The 13,032-nt window shown below is 45.1% G+C and overlaps 1 protein-coding gene across 1 annotated transcript in view; it reads right to left on the bottom strand.

The window, feature by feature from the left end:
* Positions 1 to 657: 657 nt before the first annotated feature.
* The window catches only part of erfl3 (Ets2 repressor factor like 3), a 52,056-nt gene continuing 39,681 nt past the window's right edge, over positions 658 to 13,032 (bottom strand). Inside the window, exons 3-5 of the mRNA XM_046045291.1 lie at positions 6,251 to 6,366; positions 4,916 to 6,057; positions 658 to 4,647 (exon numbers count right to left, since the gene is read on the bottom strand). Of these exons, the coding sequence (XP_045901247.1) occupies positions 3,976 to 4,647; positions 4,916 to 6,057; positions 6,251 to 6,366 (1,930 nt within the window). The 3' untranslated portion in view covers positions 658 to 3,975. The remainder of the gene's footprint in view (positions 4,648 to 4,915; positions 6,058 to 6,250; positions 6,367 to 13,032) is intronic.

Genomic DNA, 13,032 nt, shown 5'->3' on the forward strand with positions numbered 1-13,032 from the left:
ATAACTTGTTCAATAATAAGCTTTAGAGGTAATGGTATGTGGATTGTTACCATTTCACAGAGCCATGCTAGTCATTTCCCGATTCAAGCCTTTCTACTACCATTAAGCTAAGCTTACGTTAACCCCCTGCTGGATGGAGCTTAAAGTACAGTTGCTTAGTTTCATTTTGTTTATATTGTAATTTTGATGTTGCCACAGAAATACCAAAAGGCCTCAAATAACAGTTGGCTTGCTGTTGACGAGACAAAATGTCACAGGTTAATCTCTTTGTTTACAAATAACCCTGTAATAAAACTCCACTGTCTGATTAAGTGTCATTAATAAATATGGATGTATGAAAGAAGAGCAGACATAAACAAACACAGTGATATTCATATTGGGTTTTAACTGGTTTTAATTAACCCTGATTACAGCTTAATTACAAGTTTGGGAAAAAAACATGAAAGAAGTGGAGAAATTCAATGTTACATCATGGTATTAACTCTCATCTCTCCATCTGAGTGTTATGTAACTGCTCGGGGGGGGAGATGAGATGAAAGAAGAGAGACTGAAAGAGGGAGAAGATAGACCTTTACACAGTCAAACAATACGCATCTTTTTTCTTCTTTTAAAATGATACAACCCGCCCCGCCCCCCCCCTCCCCCTAAAAAAAAAAAACAAGAAAAAAAAAATACAAGAGCGAGAGAGAGACAAAAGTAACATTATAAAATAAAAATTACAATACATGACAAAAAAAGATAAGATCACTCCCCCTTCTTAAATAAAATCCTCTGCCGCTGCCCTTCTCTCTCAGTCCCCGATGTTATTTCTCTGTCAGCATCAAAATTATTATTACACATTTTAGTTATATTACATTTGTAAAAACTAAAGACAAGAACAAGGTCTCTGGTTTCGGGGGCTTAAAGGTTTCAAACAGGGAATGGAGTTTGGGGGGGGGGGCTTTCACATCATCCAAAGTGATGTACACAACATAAAAAGCAACAGCTAACAGAGCCATGGAATAATAATAATGCCAGGTGGAGAGGTAAATAACCCAATAAGAACAATAACAACAACAATAATCAATAGCAATATTGACATCAGAAAAATAAACTGAGAAACCTTTATTCTTTTGATAGAGAAATGTAATCTTTGTGCTGTTTATCTACCGTTCTTTGACTGTAGAGGCATGAAACAGGATGAGAGAGAGCCTGTGTTACAATCAGAGTCCAAATCAATCTTTTTACCCTGCAATATCATGACCGAGTCAGATCACGCTGCAGTTAGCGGGAAGTCAGACAACGGCTGAAACAGAGCGAGGAAAAATGAAACAGAAAGGAGAGAGAAAGAATGCAGAGCAGGTAAGACTGATGGCCTCACCTGGTGCAGAGATATGAAAAGTAGTAATAAGGCAGCTGTCAGTTCCAATACAGACACAGGACTTGGTGTGGGTAAGTGTGCGAGAGTGTGTGTGCGCATGTTGTGACATGCTCCATTCCAGACCACAGGGGTCTGATGAGGAAATTCAATCAGCTCAGCTACACAGACCGCCTGGAGGTCATCTATCTCACAGTTCGCTGCTATAGATCCGTCTTGTCACTGGCCAGGCTGGGGACAGCCCGCGGGTCAACGCGGCTCAGTTAACCCATCAGGCGCCTGGATGACCTGGACGCAGAGACAAAAAAGCTCCGGGATTCGAAAACATAATGACAAATCATTTGTGTATGTCTGAATGTGCATAGTTTGAGGAGAGGGCCTTTCAGGACAGGGCCTCACATGTCCAACTTTTTCCAGGCTGTCCTGCAGTAATGATTACCGCCCCCCCCCATGCCCCAATTCAGAGCTGCTGTGAACTTTGGAGCATTATGCTAACTGGCCTACGAGAAAAGACAGGATTACTACTTCGCTAATAACCCATGAGCTAAATCTGAGCGCGCGCACACACACTCACACAAGGAGGGGGGGCCTGAAGAGGTGGCCTGGGGCTAGAACAGGCAAGACTGTACAGACAGGAAAGAGCAGAGTACTGCGTGCTAAAAGGGCAAGCTACTGCAAATGAACCACACAAAGTGAAGCATTGTCAGTCTGTTCGAGTCCCTGTTTTTTTTTTCTTCTTCTTCTTCTTCTTCTTCTTCTTGCTGGTCTTGTTCTGGTAGACTGGCCTGTGCTGTTTTTCTCTGGCTCGTTTGTCTATGAAGCAAATGTACAAGAAAACCCTGGACACCTACTCCTCTTCTTTCTGTCCACCCACCAATCACACCATATTACCCAGTGCATAACACGTCTCACCACTCAAAATAATCCACTTACAAAAAAATCCTGAATAAATCATATCATTAAAATGCTATGGTTCTTTTAAAATCTCACTTTTTTAATAATTTCATTTAGAATATATAAAGATATAGTCTGTATGTGTGTTATTAGAGCTCAGTTTGCACTTTTTTTTACATGCTATAAAAACAAGGCATAGAGAGGCAGCGTGTGTGTGTGTGTGTGTGTGTGTGTGTGTGTGTGTGTATATGAGGTCTAAGATGTCTCCTGCTCTCTCAGGCTCTCACTTGTAGGTAACAGGCCTGGCAGTCTAACACACACTCAGGAACCGGAGGATGACGCCACTACAGAGGTGGAGAGAGAGGTTAATGTTTAATAGCTGAAGGCAGTCCTGTGTGTGTGTCTTTGCTGGTTTAGTTTAAACACTATCTACGATTGTTAGAGGAGCTTGAGCTGGTGAACTAGGATTCTGTGCTGCTGGGACTTGAATGAGAATATTTTCAGGATACAAGCCATGTTAGGGTGAGTCTAGTTAACAATTACTGGAACCCCTCAAACCCTTCCCTCCCCCTCGTGGTCCCCTCAGCAGTCCTTTTTCTACGCTGAAGTACTTCTTCATTCTTCTCTTTTGCTCTCCTCACATCTCCCAGGGGTTAAAATTATTTCTTTAAGTGGAATCATGATCTTTCCACAGGTGGTCCGCAAGAGAAAGAGGTGGCAAGACAGGAGAGAGACAGAAAGGTTATACAAAAGTCAAAAGCTCTGAGAGAAACAGTGTGCCAGAGTCAAAGTCTATGTATGTGTTAATGTGAATGTGTGGATGATTTTGCGTCGCAGTGAAAATGGTTAAGCATCCATAAACGACGCTTCCACTGTGAGTCCTCTTCACTGTTGGCTGTTTTTTTTGTTTGTTTGTTTGTTTGTTTTTGCTTGTGTGTTTGTGTGCATGATTCCAATAAACATACAGCAATAGGCTTCCCTGAGTGGAGTGGGCCAGGCTTAAGAGTCAGTCAGACAACACCAAACAGCCCCACTCTTCAGTCTTAGAGACACACTCCCCCCCCAATGATTTTTCAGCTTGTGCCAATCTTAACAAGGGTTTCATGAGTGAAAGAATGGTTACTCATAGCAGTCCTCTCCCTTCTTTGTTGTCTTCCATGTCACTCCAGGGCTGTGGGTTTTAGATACAGGCACTTATCAAAGTCCCGTCAGCTTATAGGAAAAGTAGCACAGAGGAGAGTATGAACTTCGTCATCCTAGGTGTGTTGCTGGGCTGTAAGGGAGTGCGTGTCCCCTGAGGAAAGTGCTGACTGGCTGATGGGGCCTGAAGGCAGGAGCTGTGCTACTGGGACAGGGCATTTGGAGCTTCACTGGCCAGACGGGAGGTCAACTTGAAGTTTCATGAGGGAGTCTCCCTCCGATTTCAGCCTCGTTACAGTCGGGGTGCCTGAGATGGCTGAGTCTGAGTGACTCCCACCTCCCAAAGGATGTGTCCCAGAAGAGTCCTGATCCAGACAAAGGATTGATAGGGGGCAGAACAAGAGTCAGGTTGTCTCTGAGGTGTTTGTTTTATATGTGTGTATGTTGGACTGTGCTCTCAGCTCACTGGAGGTTTCAGGAATCTAGTTTGTCAGTGTGGGAGAGGGATTACAGAGGAACCATTTACATACTCCTGTACCACCTCTAGTGCTACTGGAACAGTAGTGTTTGGGCTGTGTCTCTCATCAGCAGTCTTTGTTCTCCAGAGACAGCTGTGCAGTGGCACGGTGCAGCTCAGCGCTCACCCTCCGCTGTGTGGCCAACGGTGTGGCTAAAGAGCCCTCGTACGCCAATGGCGGAGGACTGTCTCCTTCTCCACTTCCCGTCCTATCCTCCTCAATCTCCATCCGTCCATTACTTTGCCTCTCTCTTTCCCTCTCCTCCTCTGGTCGCACCTTTTTGTCGTCTGACTCCTCTTGTGAGGCCTCCATACGCTGGTCTTCGCTCCAGCGCCTCTTGAAGCGCAGCTTGAGGGGGATGCACTTCGTCTGGGAAGCTCCCACCGAGCCCGTCTGAGGTGGGGGTGTGTTACTGTCCCCCGGTTCGGTGGGTTCACTCTTGAGAGTGAGCAGCCCGCGATGCACGCTGGAGTGTGTGTGCTGCGAGGTGAAGAAGGGCATCAGGCCAGGTGGAGGTGGAGCAGGGGCTTTGAAGACATCCTCGTCAAGGTCCTCATCAGGATGGGGTTGATGCTGCGGCGCGGCTGTGCCGTTAGCAAAGTGGTGGTGGTGGCCAGGGGCCCTGGAGTGGCGATGGGAGAAAAGCTCAAACTCCTCATCTCTGTCATCTGGGTCCTCATCACTAATGTCAGTCACCTCCACCTCTTCCTCTGACTCAATATCAGAGATGGGCTCCACCTGGACAGTCGGATAAAAATGGGAAAAGAGGAAAACAGAAAATTAAGGAACTCACTAACAATGAACTAGTATAACATTTTAGTCCAGCAATGTTTTAAGAGACAGTGAATACCATTGAAGCCGATGTTTATGATAAATTAATAAATTATTCACAATGCGGCTTTACTAAAAAGGACACACTTTTTAAGATCTTGTGGTTTTCTCTATGTGTAACTTTGAGATTGCTGAATACATTACAGTGAGTGATATTTAGGTCTATGTATCTCACCTTTATCTTGGGAAGCCCTGCACTGTTTAGGGACTGCGTTGAGGAGGAGGCAGATACGAGGCCAGAGCCGCTGGCTGAGCTCAGGTCACTGCCGAACGACAGCGAGGAGCCCAGGCCAGAGGTAGATGACATGGATCCAGATCCTGAGGACATTGAGCTCTGCCTAGGTTTACTCTGGCTTTGACTGTCCCTGTGCTTCCTGCCGAGTGGTGGTGGCTGCAGCTTGAACTTGAAGGGAGACATGTGTGGAGGCTCCTCACCCAGGTGCAGTGGGTGATGCATGGGATGAGAATGGGGGTGAGGGTGGGCAGAGTGAGGTGGATGCGGGTGGTGATGGGCGGAGTGAGCCAGAGGTGGATGGTGGTGCCGCTCTCCTCCCCTCTCTCCTCCCCCCACTGTCGCTGCTCTTTCTGCTCTCTCGCCTCTCTCTCCGGTCAGACCAGCCTTGTCTGCGGCGGGCCGATGGGGCTGAGGGATAACGATGTTGGGGTACTGGAGGAAAGCTCTGGGGCTGAGGCCGTAGTTGTACACCGACTGGGTGTGGGCCTGCAGGTAACGCTTCATGTCCTCTGGGTTGAAGGAGAAGTGGGAGCCTAACATGGGTGACAGGGTGGGTGAGGGAGTGTAGGGGAGGTGAGATGTCGGAGTCATGGAGAGCGCCGGGGACAAAGGAGGGGCTAGAAGGCCAGCTCCTCCTGGCCCTGGCAGAGGGGACACAGGGAAGGGTGACAGGGGCTCTGCGTGGATGCGGTGCCCTGTGGGGCCACGGGAGCCTGGGTGCCCAGCGGGGTTACCTGGTCCTCCATACATGCGGAAGAGGGTTTCATGAGACAGACGGGGATGGATGATACTTCGGTAACCTCCTCCTCCACCACCAGGTCCTCCTCCGCTCACACCCCTGTCTCCCCTCTCCTCTCCCGCTCCCACGTTGCCCTCCTCGATCTCAGAATTGACGGAGGTGCCGTCGCTGCAGTCGCTGACAGATCCACGTGCCATTCGTCGGGCCACAGAACTGAACATGCCACCAGGGCTGCGCAGGTCCTCATTCGGGGAAAGGACTTCGGAGGGCGTTGAAGGAGGAAAGCGGAAGTGAGTTCCTGCTCCAGTGGGTACAGGAGGGGCGCTCTGAGGAACACTGCTTCCTGGAGATGTTAAGGGGGGAGGGAGGAATGGAGGGAGAGAAAAAAAAAAAAAAAAGAGGGGAAGAATACTGAGAAATCATATATAATGTTCTCCTGTGTAATCCTATGTAATCATGCGATCCTATTGTGGGATTAGGAGATAACATGAACATGCACAGGCATGCACACACAGCCCTAAGCAGTCCAGGCTTACCAGTTGAGCCCATGTCGATAAAGGGGTAGTTGACCAAAACCAGTTTATTGAAGTTGAATTTGTAGGTGAATCTCTTGCCTTTGGTCTTATGGAGGATCCTCTTGTTGTAGTAGTATCTGGTAAAGAGAATAAAGCAGACATGATAAATAAAAACAGTAAGACCCTGTGCTCACACATGCCTAATGCATGTAAAGACACATATAAAAGGCACACATCAGGGTTAAATAACTGACTGCATAATCTCTTATGCAACCATTTTGATTTATCCCACCATTATTAACAACACTGAAACGTTACATCCACAATATATCTACATTTTAAAGTATTATTTTGTTCCTGAAGAAGTCATTGAGACTATGACAGATGCGCCTGCACACTCAAGCACACACTTTAATAAGCATGAGTCTTTCATGTCGCACCCCCATCTCTAATGATAGATATTACAGAGTGTTGTATGACATTTGCACAAAGCAGACCCAGTAAAGGGAGGAGGCGGGAGGAAGGGGGGGGGGGGTGAAAAAGAGAGAAAACCGATAGATGAGAAACAGTGGATGGACTGAGCTGTGGAGCAGCAGTGATGCTGTGTGGCGGGATAAACAAACAATCAAGAGATCAGAGGTCAACGTATGCAGCGTTAACACCAAAATGTATATGGTAAACGGATTGTAAGTGTGTGCGACTCCTGATACTTTGTGTATATTTTGTATGTGTGGTACCTTCATTAATGTATATCTGTCTAGAAAGGTCAGGAATAAGAAAAAAGTGTCTTAGGGTCCTTTAAGTTCAAATTGTCTCAGTGTCACACACAAAATCACATTCTGTTATTCATTTTGCTGGATGGACCCATGTCTTTATGTAACACCAAAGCAAAGCCACCAATAATTCACCCCATCTTTATCTGTTTATGTAATGGCCATTCTCTTTTTTTTTTCAAGCTCCCTCTCTCCCATCGCTCCTGCCTACAGTACAAGCCTTACTTTTTATTAACCTTTGTCCAGCTACAGCGCTTTATGTAACATCTCTCTGCTTTCTTCCCCAGATCCACATCCACTTTATGTAACCTCTAGATCCCTGGCTGCCAAGCCTCACACACTGAGGGAGCTGGAGCGAAGGAAAGAGGAAGAGATAAAGAGCAAGAAAGGAACAAAGACGAAATGTGTTTGTCCGTCAGGGAGATAACAAGCTTGTGCGCCACGATCACAAAAACCACCACCTACCCATTCAATACCGCCCCTGGCTATTAAACACAAGACTTAACCAGACGGCACATTTGCTCATCATGTCTGCATGCCTACCTGCTTTTCTAACACTAGGCACCACTTTTCCTTCCTCCAGCATGTGTCTGCTGGCACAAGTTGAGTGTGCTGACAAAGATAGGGGCTTCAGGGTATATAGGTAATGCTGAGTTAATCAGAGCCCATTGACTATCATTACACTGAATGGTAGTTATCCAGACGGCGGTGTGTGTGTGTGTGTGTGTGTGTGTGTGTGTGTGTGTGTGTGTGTGTGTGTGTGTGAGTGAGTGTCTGTCTGGCAGTAGGGAGGTTTTGCCTTTCACCCCCTCTTACTATGCTTATTACACAGATTGTTTGGGGCATTTTTGTTCTGGGAACAGACTGTTGCTCTTTTCTCTTCAACCCTCCTCCTATTATCCTACTGATACCTCTCTCTCTCTCTCTCTCTCTCATCAATCCACCTCCCCCTCTTTATCCATACACTCTCCCTGCGCTCTCCAGTCGTCCCCTGAGGCGATGGGAGAGGGCGAGAGGGAGAGAGAGACAGGACAAGCCCGCACTGTTGAAAACATTGTTTACGCCAGGCACAAAGCAGCATGTAATTTCTGCTCCAGGGGAGACACTCACAAGGGCCGGGGAAGGAGGGGAGAGGAGCAATTGGGAGCGAGGGGATGGACAGAGACAGGCAGGAAGTCAAGCAGAATTAAAACCACAACAGGACTGTGATCAAATTAGCTGAAGATTGAAAAGTCAACAGGCTGGATTAGGGTCTACATTTGGGCCCAATATGAATATGAATTGCAAGGGTAGAAAACAAACAAACAAAATGATCTGAGATTAATTTATTTTATGTCTCACACAGCATCATTGCAACCCCTAATTGGAGCAAAATTTCATGACACACTGCGTTTTTATCAGCTTCTGAAACACCACACATACTAAAATTTTAATAAATAATACAACTTCTGAGATTAGTTGCAAGTTTATTTAGGGAATCCAAATTAAAACTAGGGCAGTCTTATGGTGAACACTCAAAAATGCATGTCATTGCCTTCGCCGCTCCTAGCTCGTCGTTAGTAAGTAGCATGCTAGTTAGCAAACACTGTGTAAAAAGGCAACCTGAAATGTTTTCCAACAATTTACTTTTTGTACTATTCCTCTGACTTTATGCGAAGCACCATGTTTTTTTTGAGGGATCCAAGAGTCTAAAATAATGATCTTCTCCTCCAAAGACATTTATCCACAGCAGGTAAAGACCAAACTGCCTCTCCTAACACCGCATGACTTGTTGTTGTCAGTTTTTCTGCAAATCCGTGTAGCGCATCCAGGCGAACTTATTTAAGTTACAAATGTTTAACTTTCAACTTCTCCCTGTTTTTGATGTTGGTCAGTCTTGTTCGATTCAAACAGAAAGTGAATAGTGGCAAACCCATGTAGTGCGTCTCCACGGTCATAAAGCGGCCTTGTTAATATTCAGTCTACCCTCATTGATGTAAATGAGGTTGATAAAATATTAGAAAGGCCTCTGAGTATAACACTATTCATCACCACAGGCCACAGCCTTCAAAATGACTATAAAGTTGAATCAACACCTCTCTAGTTTTTATTTTATTATTTTTAATCATTATTAACTTTCATGATGGTAGGATCTATTAATTTTAGATGAGGGGACCTAATAAACTGGCAACTGAGTGTATAAATGACATAAACATGGACGTATCCCAAAGGCCAAAAATATCACTGACACATCTGACCGTGGCTCATGGCTGTTGGATGCTAGGGAGGGTAGCCAACTAAAATTTTGTGTGTGCTTGGCTGCACTCACACATGCAGCTAACACAAAAAAAAGACGCTGAAACGCATAGTTGGAAGCGGACAACTTTGCGTAATCCCAGCCGAGGCAACTGAAGCTGTGTTTAGAACACATGGTCACCCATTCCTTCTCCATGCTCCCTCCTCCTGCGCCGTCATATGGGCAGACAGTCTTTGAAGAGCATTTGAACTCACTTCAAAAGAGAAGAAAGAGATTCTTTGAGTGCCTGTGTTTAGCTGCCCACCGCACTCGGCTTACACACACACACACACACACACACACACACACCTCTCCCATATCCTGACTCCATAACTGCAATCTCATTCAGGCATACGCTACACATGTGCATGTGTGCCCCCACACACCCTCTGACTGTATCATCCAGGAGATGCAGCTTTATCCCGCTCCCTGTTTAACCAAAAGAGTAGATTGAACAATCAATGCAAGTATGGATTTAGGCAAAGCCTTCAGGGGAACAGAGGGGAGGCTTTTCATCAACTCAGTTGTTACTGTGTGTGATTCTAGGCCAGGGATTAAGGCTTAGATTACACAGACCTGCTGTGGTCCAAAACATTATGATCAAAGCAGAGAGAGAGTCTCTCTCACACACACACTCTCACACACACACAGGCAATGAATGAACATAGATATTTCAAAACAGCACTTGAACCAGGGTTTAAGCCATTAACATAAAAAAACTTGCGTAGTATTATCTTTTACAATTGTGTTATTTGACATTCTTTTCATACTGGTGTCAATACAATAGCAGATTTTTTGATTTCTAACTCCGAATAATATAAAACAGCCCCCCCCCCCACGTAAAACCCCTTCCATTTGTTAATTTAACAAAATAAGACAAACTTCTGAAACACTCAAAATAAGCTATACAAGAACTTAATGAAATAAAAATTGGAAAAGTTATGACCCAAAGGAAACTGTTCATTACAACTCGGATAGGATAACACTGTGCTCGTCAATTAATTGCTAAGATCTCAAAAAGCAACAACATCACTATAAAAAGGTCCAACAGGGCACCAAGAATTACCACTAATGTTTGATGGGACTTATTTTTTTAGCCACGTTGCCTTGTTCAGATATGTCAGCAATTACTTTGGAGAGTACGATGCTAACATAACTATTAGAACCGATGGCTAGTGCAACAAAATAATATTCAAGGTCTAAAACATGAAATATCAGGACCTGACATAGCAGTGGATGCAAACAGATATAATTCGGTCAGTACTAAATATTGAGATTCAGATAAGTTTCAGATAAAAAGTAAAAAACAAAAAGTAACTGAACAGGAATGTTTTTGGGACAAGATGTGGTCTATTTGTACAGTCAGTTCAGATGGCAGACTTGCCCACTCTGGACAACTCTCTCTATTACCCTTTAACATGATATGTGTATAAGCTCACCAGTCTATTTCAGTATCACAGAAACGCACACAATGTCAACACTAAAAATGAAGTGAACCAACCTACTTGTGTTTGCGTGGATAGGCTGTGCCTTGCCTATTGTTGGGTTGTAAATAGGCGCTGACTGTGACAGGAAGTTGGGATTACAATACTCCCCATGAGCCCCGAGTTTATTTTCTGCCTCTTTCGTCAGCATTGGCTGATACACACACACATCCCAGCCAGATCCTTCTATACACACATGCACACACACACACACCGGCTGCTCACAATCAGGTGAGTGTGTGTGTGTGTTTACAAGTTGCACACGTGAGAGTGCTTTGTGCAGAAGCCAGGTTTGACAAGTGTTTACAGTCTCAAAAAGGAAATTAAATGTGTTTGTGCGGGGATGTGGGCTGGGTAGGGGGTATGATAAGGCAAGGTGTCACAAGCGGTGAGTGTGTGTGTGTGTGTGTGTGTGTGTGTGTGTGTGTGTGTGTGTGTGTGTGTGTGTGTGTGTGTGTGTGTGTGTGTGTGTGTATATGTGTGAAGGAGGATCTGGTCAGGGTACGATTAGACTGGTCACATGCTCTGTGGGTGCGAATATGTACTCGAGCATGCTCTGGTGTGTGTGCATTCCGCCCTCATAGAAAATAAAGGCCTCATTCAGTCAGGGACAATGACATACACACAACGCTCATGTACGCTGAACACATACATGCTGCAGATAGAGACAATGGAAAGACAATGCACACAAGCACAAGTTGAACACAAAGTCATACAGTGGTACTGTCCCTGGGTGCTCCCTCTGCACTTTCTCTCTGGCCCTAGGTGTTTCCACACAATGCACTGCTGTAGAAAGAGGCCTTCTGACCTACAAACAGGCCCAGCCAGCTAGGTGAGTAACACTCTGTGCATATGCAGCAGTATTTCCTGCAGCGTGTTTTGTAGATGTGGTCACTGGGGTTACTTCTAAATGCACATCAGAACCAGTTTTAGAGCAGCAGTTTAAAAATGGTTGATGGGCTTTTCTTGGATTGTACCATAGTACCATCACTTCACTTTAAAACAAGGTATTAAATGCATGTTCTTGTATAGTTTTAGCACAAACTGAAAAAAATATTGGTAACAAAATATTCTGAAGCTACAGCATCACCATGATCAGGAATGTTGAGGAACATTCATTCTCTTTATGTGCTTTTCAGTCGGCAATTTTCCAGCTGCTGTGGCCCATCACACTTACACAAATGTTGGAAATGCAGCAAACACTACAAACATGTGTGCAAGCAAGCATGCATGGGCAAGAGTCTGTGTACAATGGTGCATTTGTGCACATGTGCTGCGTTGTTAATCTTTGCCAGCTGTGCGTGGCAGTCTCCCTGACCTCTGACCACTATGTTGCTGCAGCCAATGCGGGCTGCTGACTGGAGGACAGGGGGGTCTGGAGGTCTCTAGGAGCTGGGACCTCTTAGCATGATTACACTCATTAAGCACTCTGAAATGACTGATTAGCAACAGGCTTCATTTCCCTTGCTCTCCTTTGTGGTTCAGTACAAGTTTCATTTATGAGAGTGAGGCGGTGGTGCAGGGAATCAGAAGGAGAGAAGGCTTGGCCTTTTTATTAGTGGCCAGGTTTACTTCCTCGTCCTACCAAATGATCCCTCATTATGAAAATGCAGCTATGGGTTAATTACTTGCATCAAAAATGTCAGATAGCACTCACCTCAAATGTTGAGGAATATCAAAGCCCAAGGTAAGCATGACTTGAAAGGAGCTGAATTCATGCAGGACCTGACACACTATGGAAATCAGGCCCTAATATTATATGTTTTGAACAACAAACTCATTATTTTAATTTAAAAAAAAAGACAAAAACACACTTTCAAAACATGTCCACATGCACACACATGCGCACACTTGCACATAAACACATACACAAGCACGCACAGTGTGAGTATAATCCTCTCTACAGGAGTGGGAATTTCACACCGGCCATGGGAGCGGGAGACCAAGATGACGCATGGACTGAGGCTGTGTCCCCTTAACAGAAAGCCAACACATACGCACATGTCCACACACACAATGCAGCAGTCCTGATTAAGGGAATTTCCACCATGTGCATGGCAGACAGGAAAGAATAAGATCATAGAGGTAAAAATAATAATTACAAAAGGCGAAGTGATAAAAAGAATACTTTAAAACAGGCCTGCCTTTTTAAGTATGGGTGAATGTGTGTGCATGCTAATTGCCACATGGTGACTTGCAGACTCCAGGTTTTCTCCATACGAAGGGCACGAGACGGCCTGCTCTCCATCAGTTTGCTCCATATGGGGACTG

Source organism: Micropterus dolomieu, linkage group LG03, assembly GCF_021292245.1.
Source record: "Micropterus dolomieu isolate WLL.071019.BEF.003 ecotype Adirondacks linkage group LG03, ASM2129224v1, whole genome shotgun sequence".
Taxonomy (NCBI): domain Eukaryota; kingdom Metazoa; phylum Chordata; class Actinopteri; order Centrarchiformes; family Centrarchidae; genus Micropterus; species Micropterus dolomieu.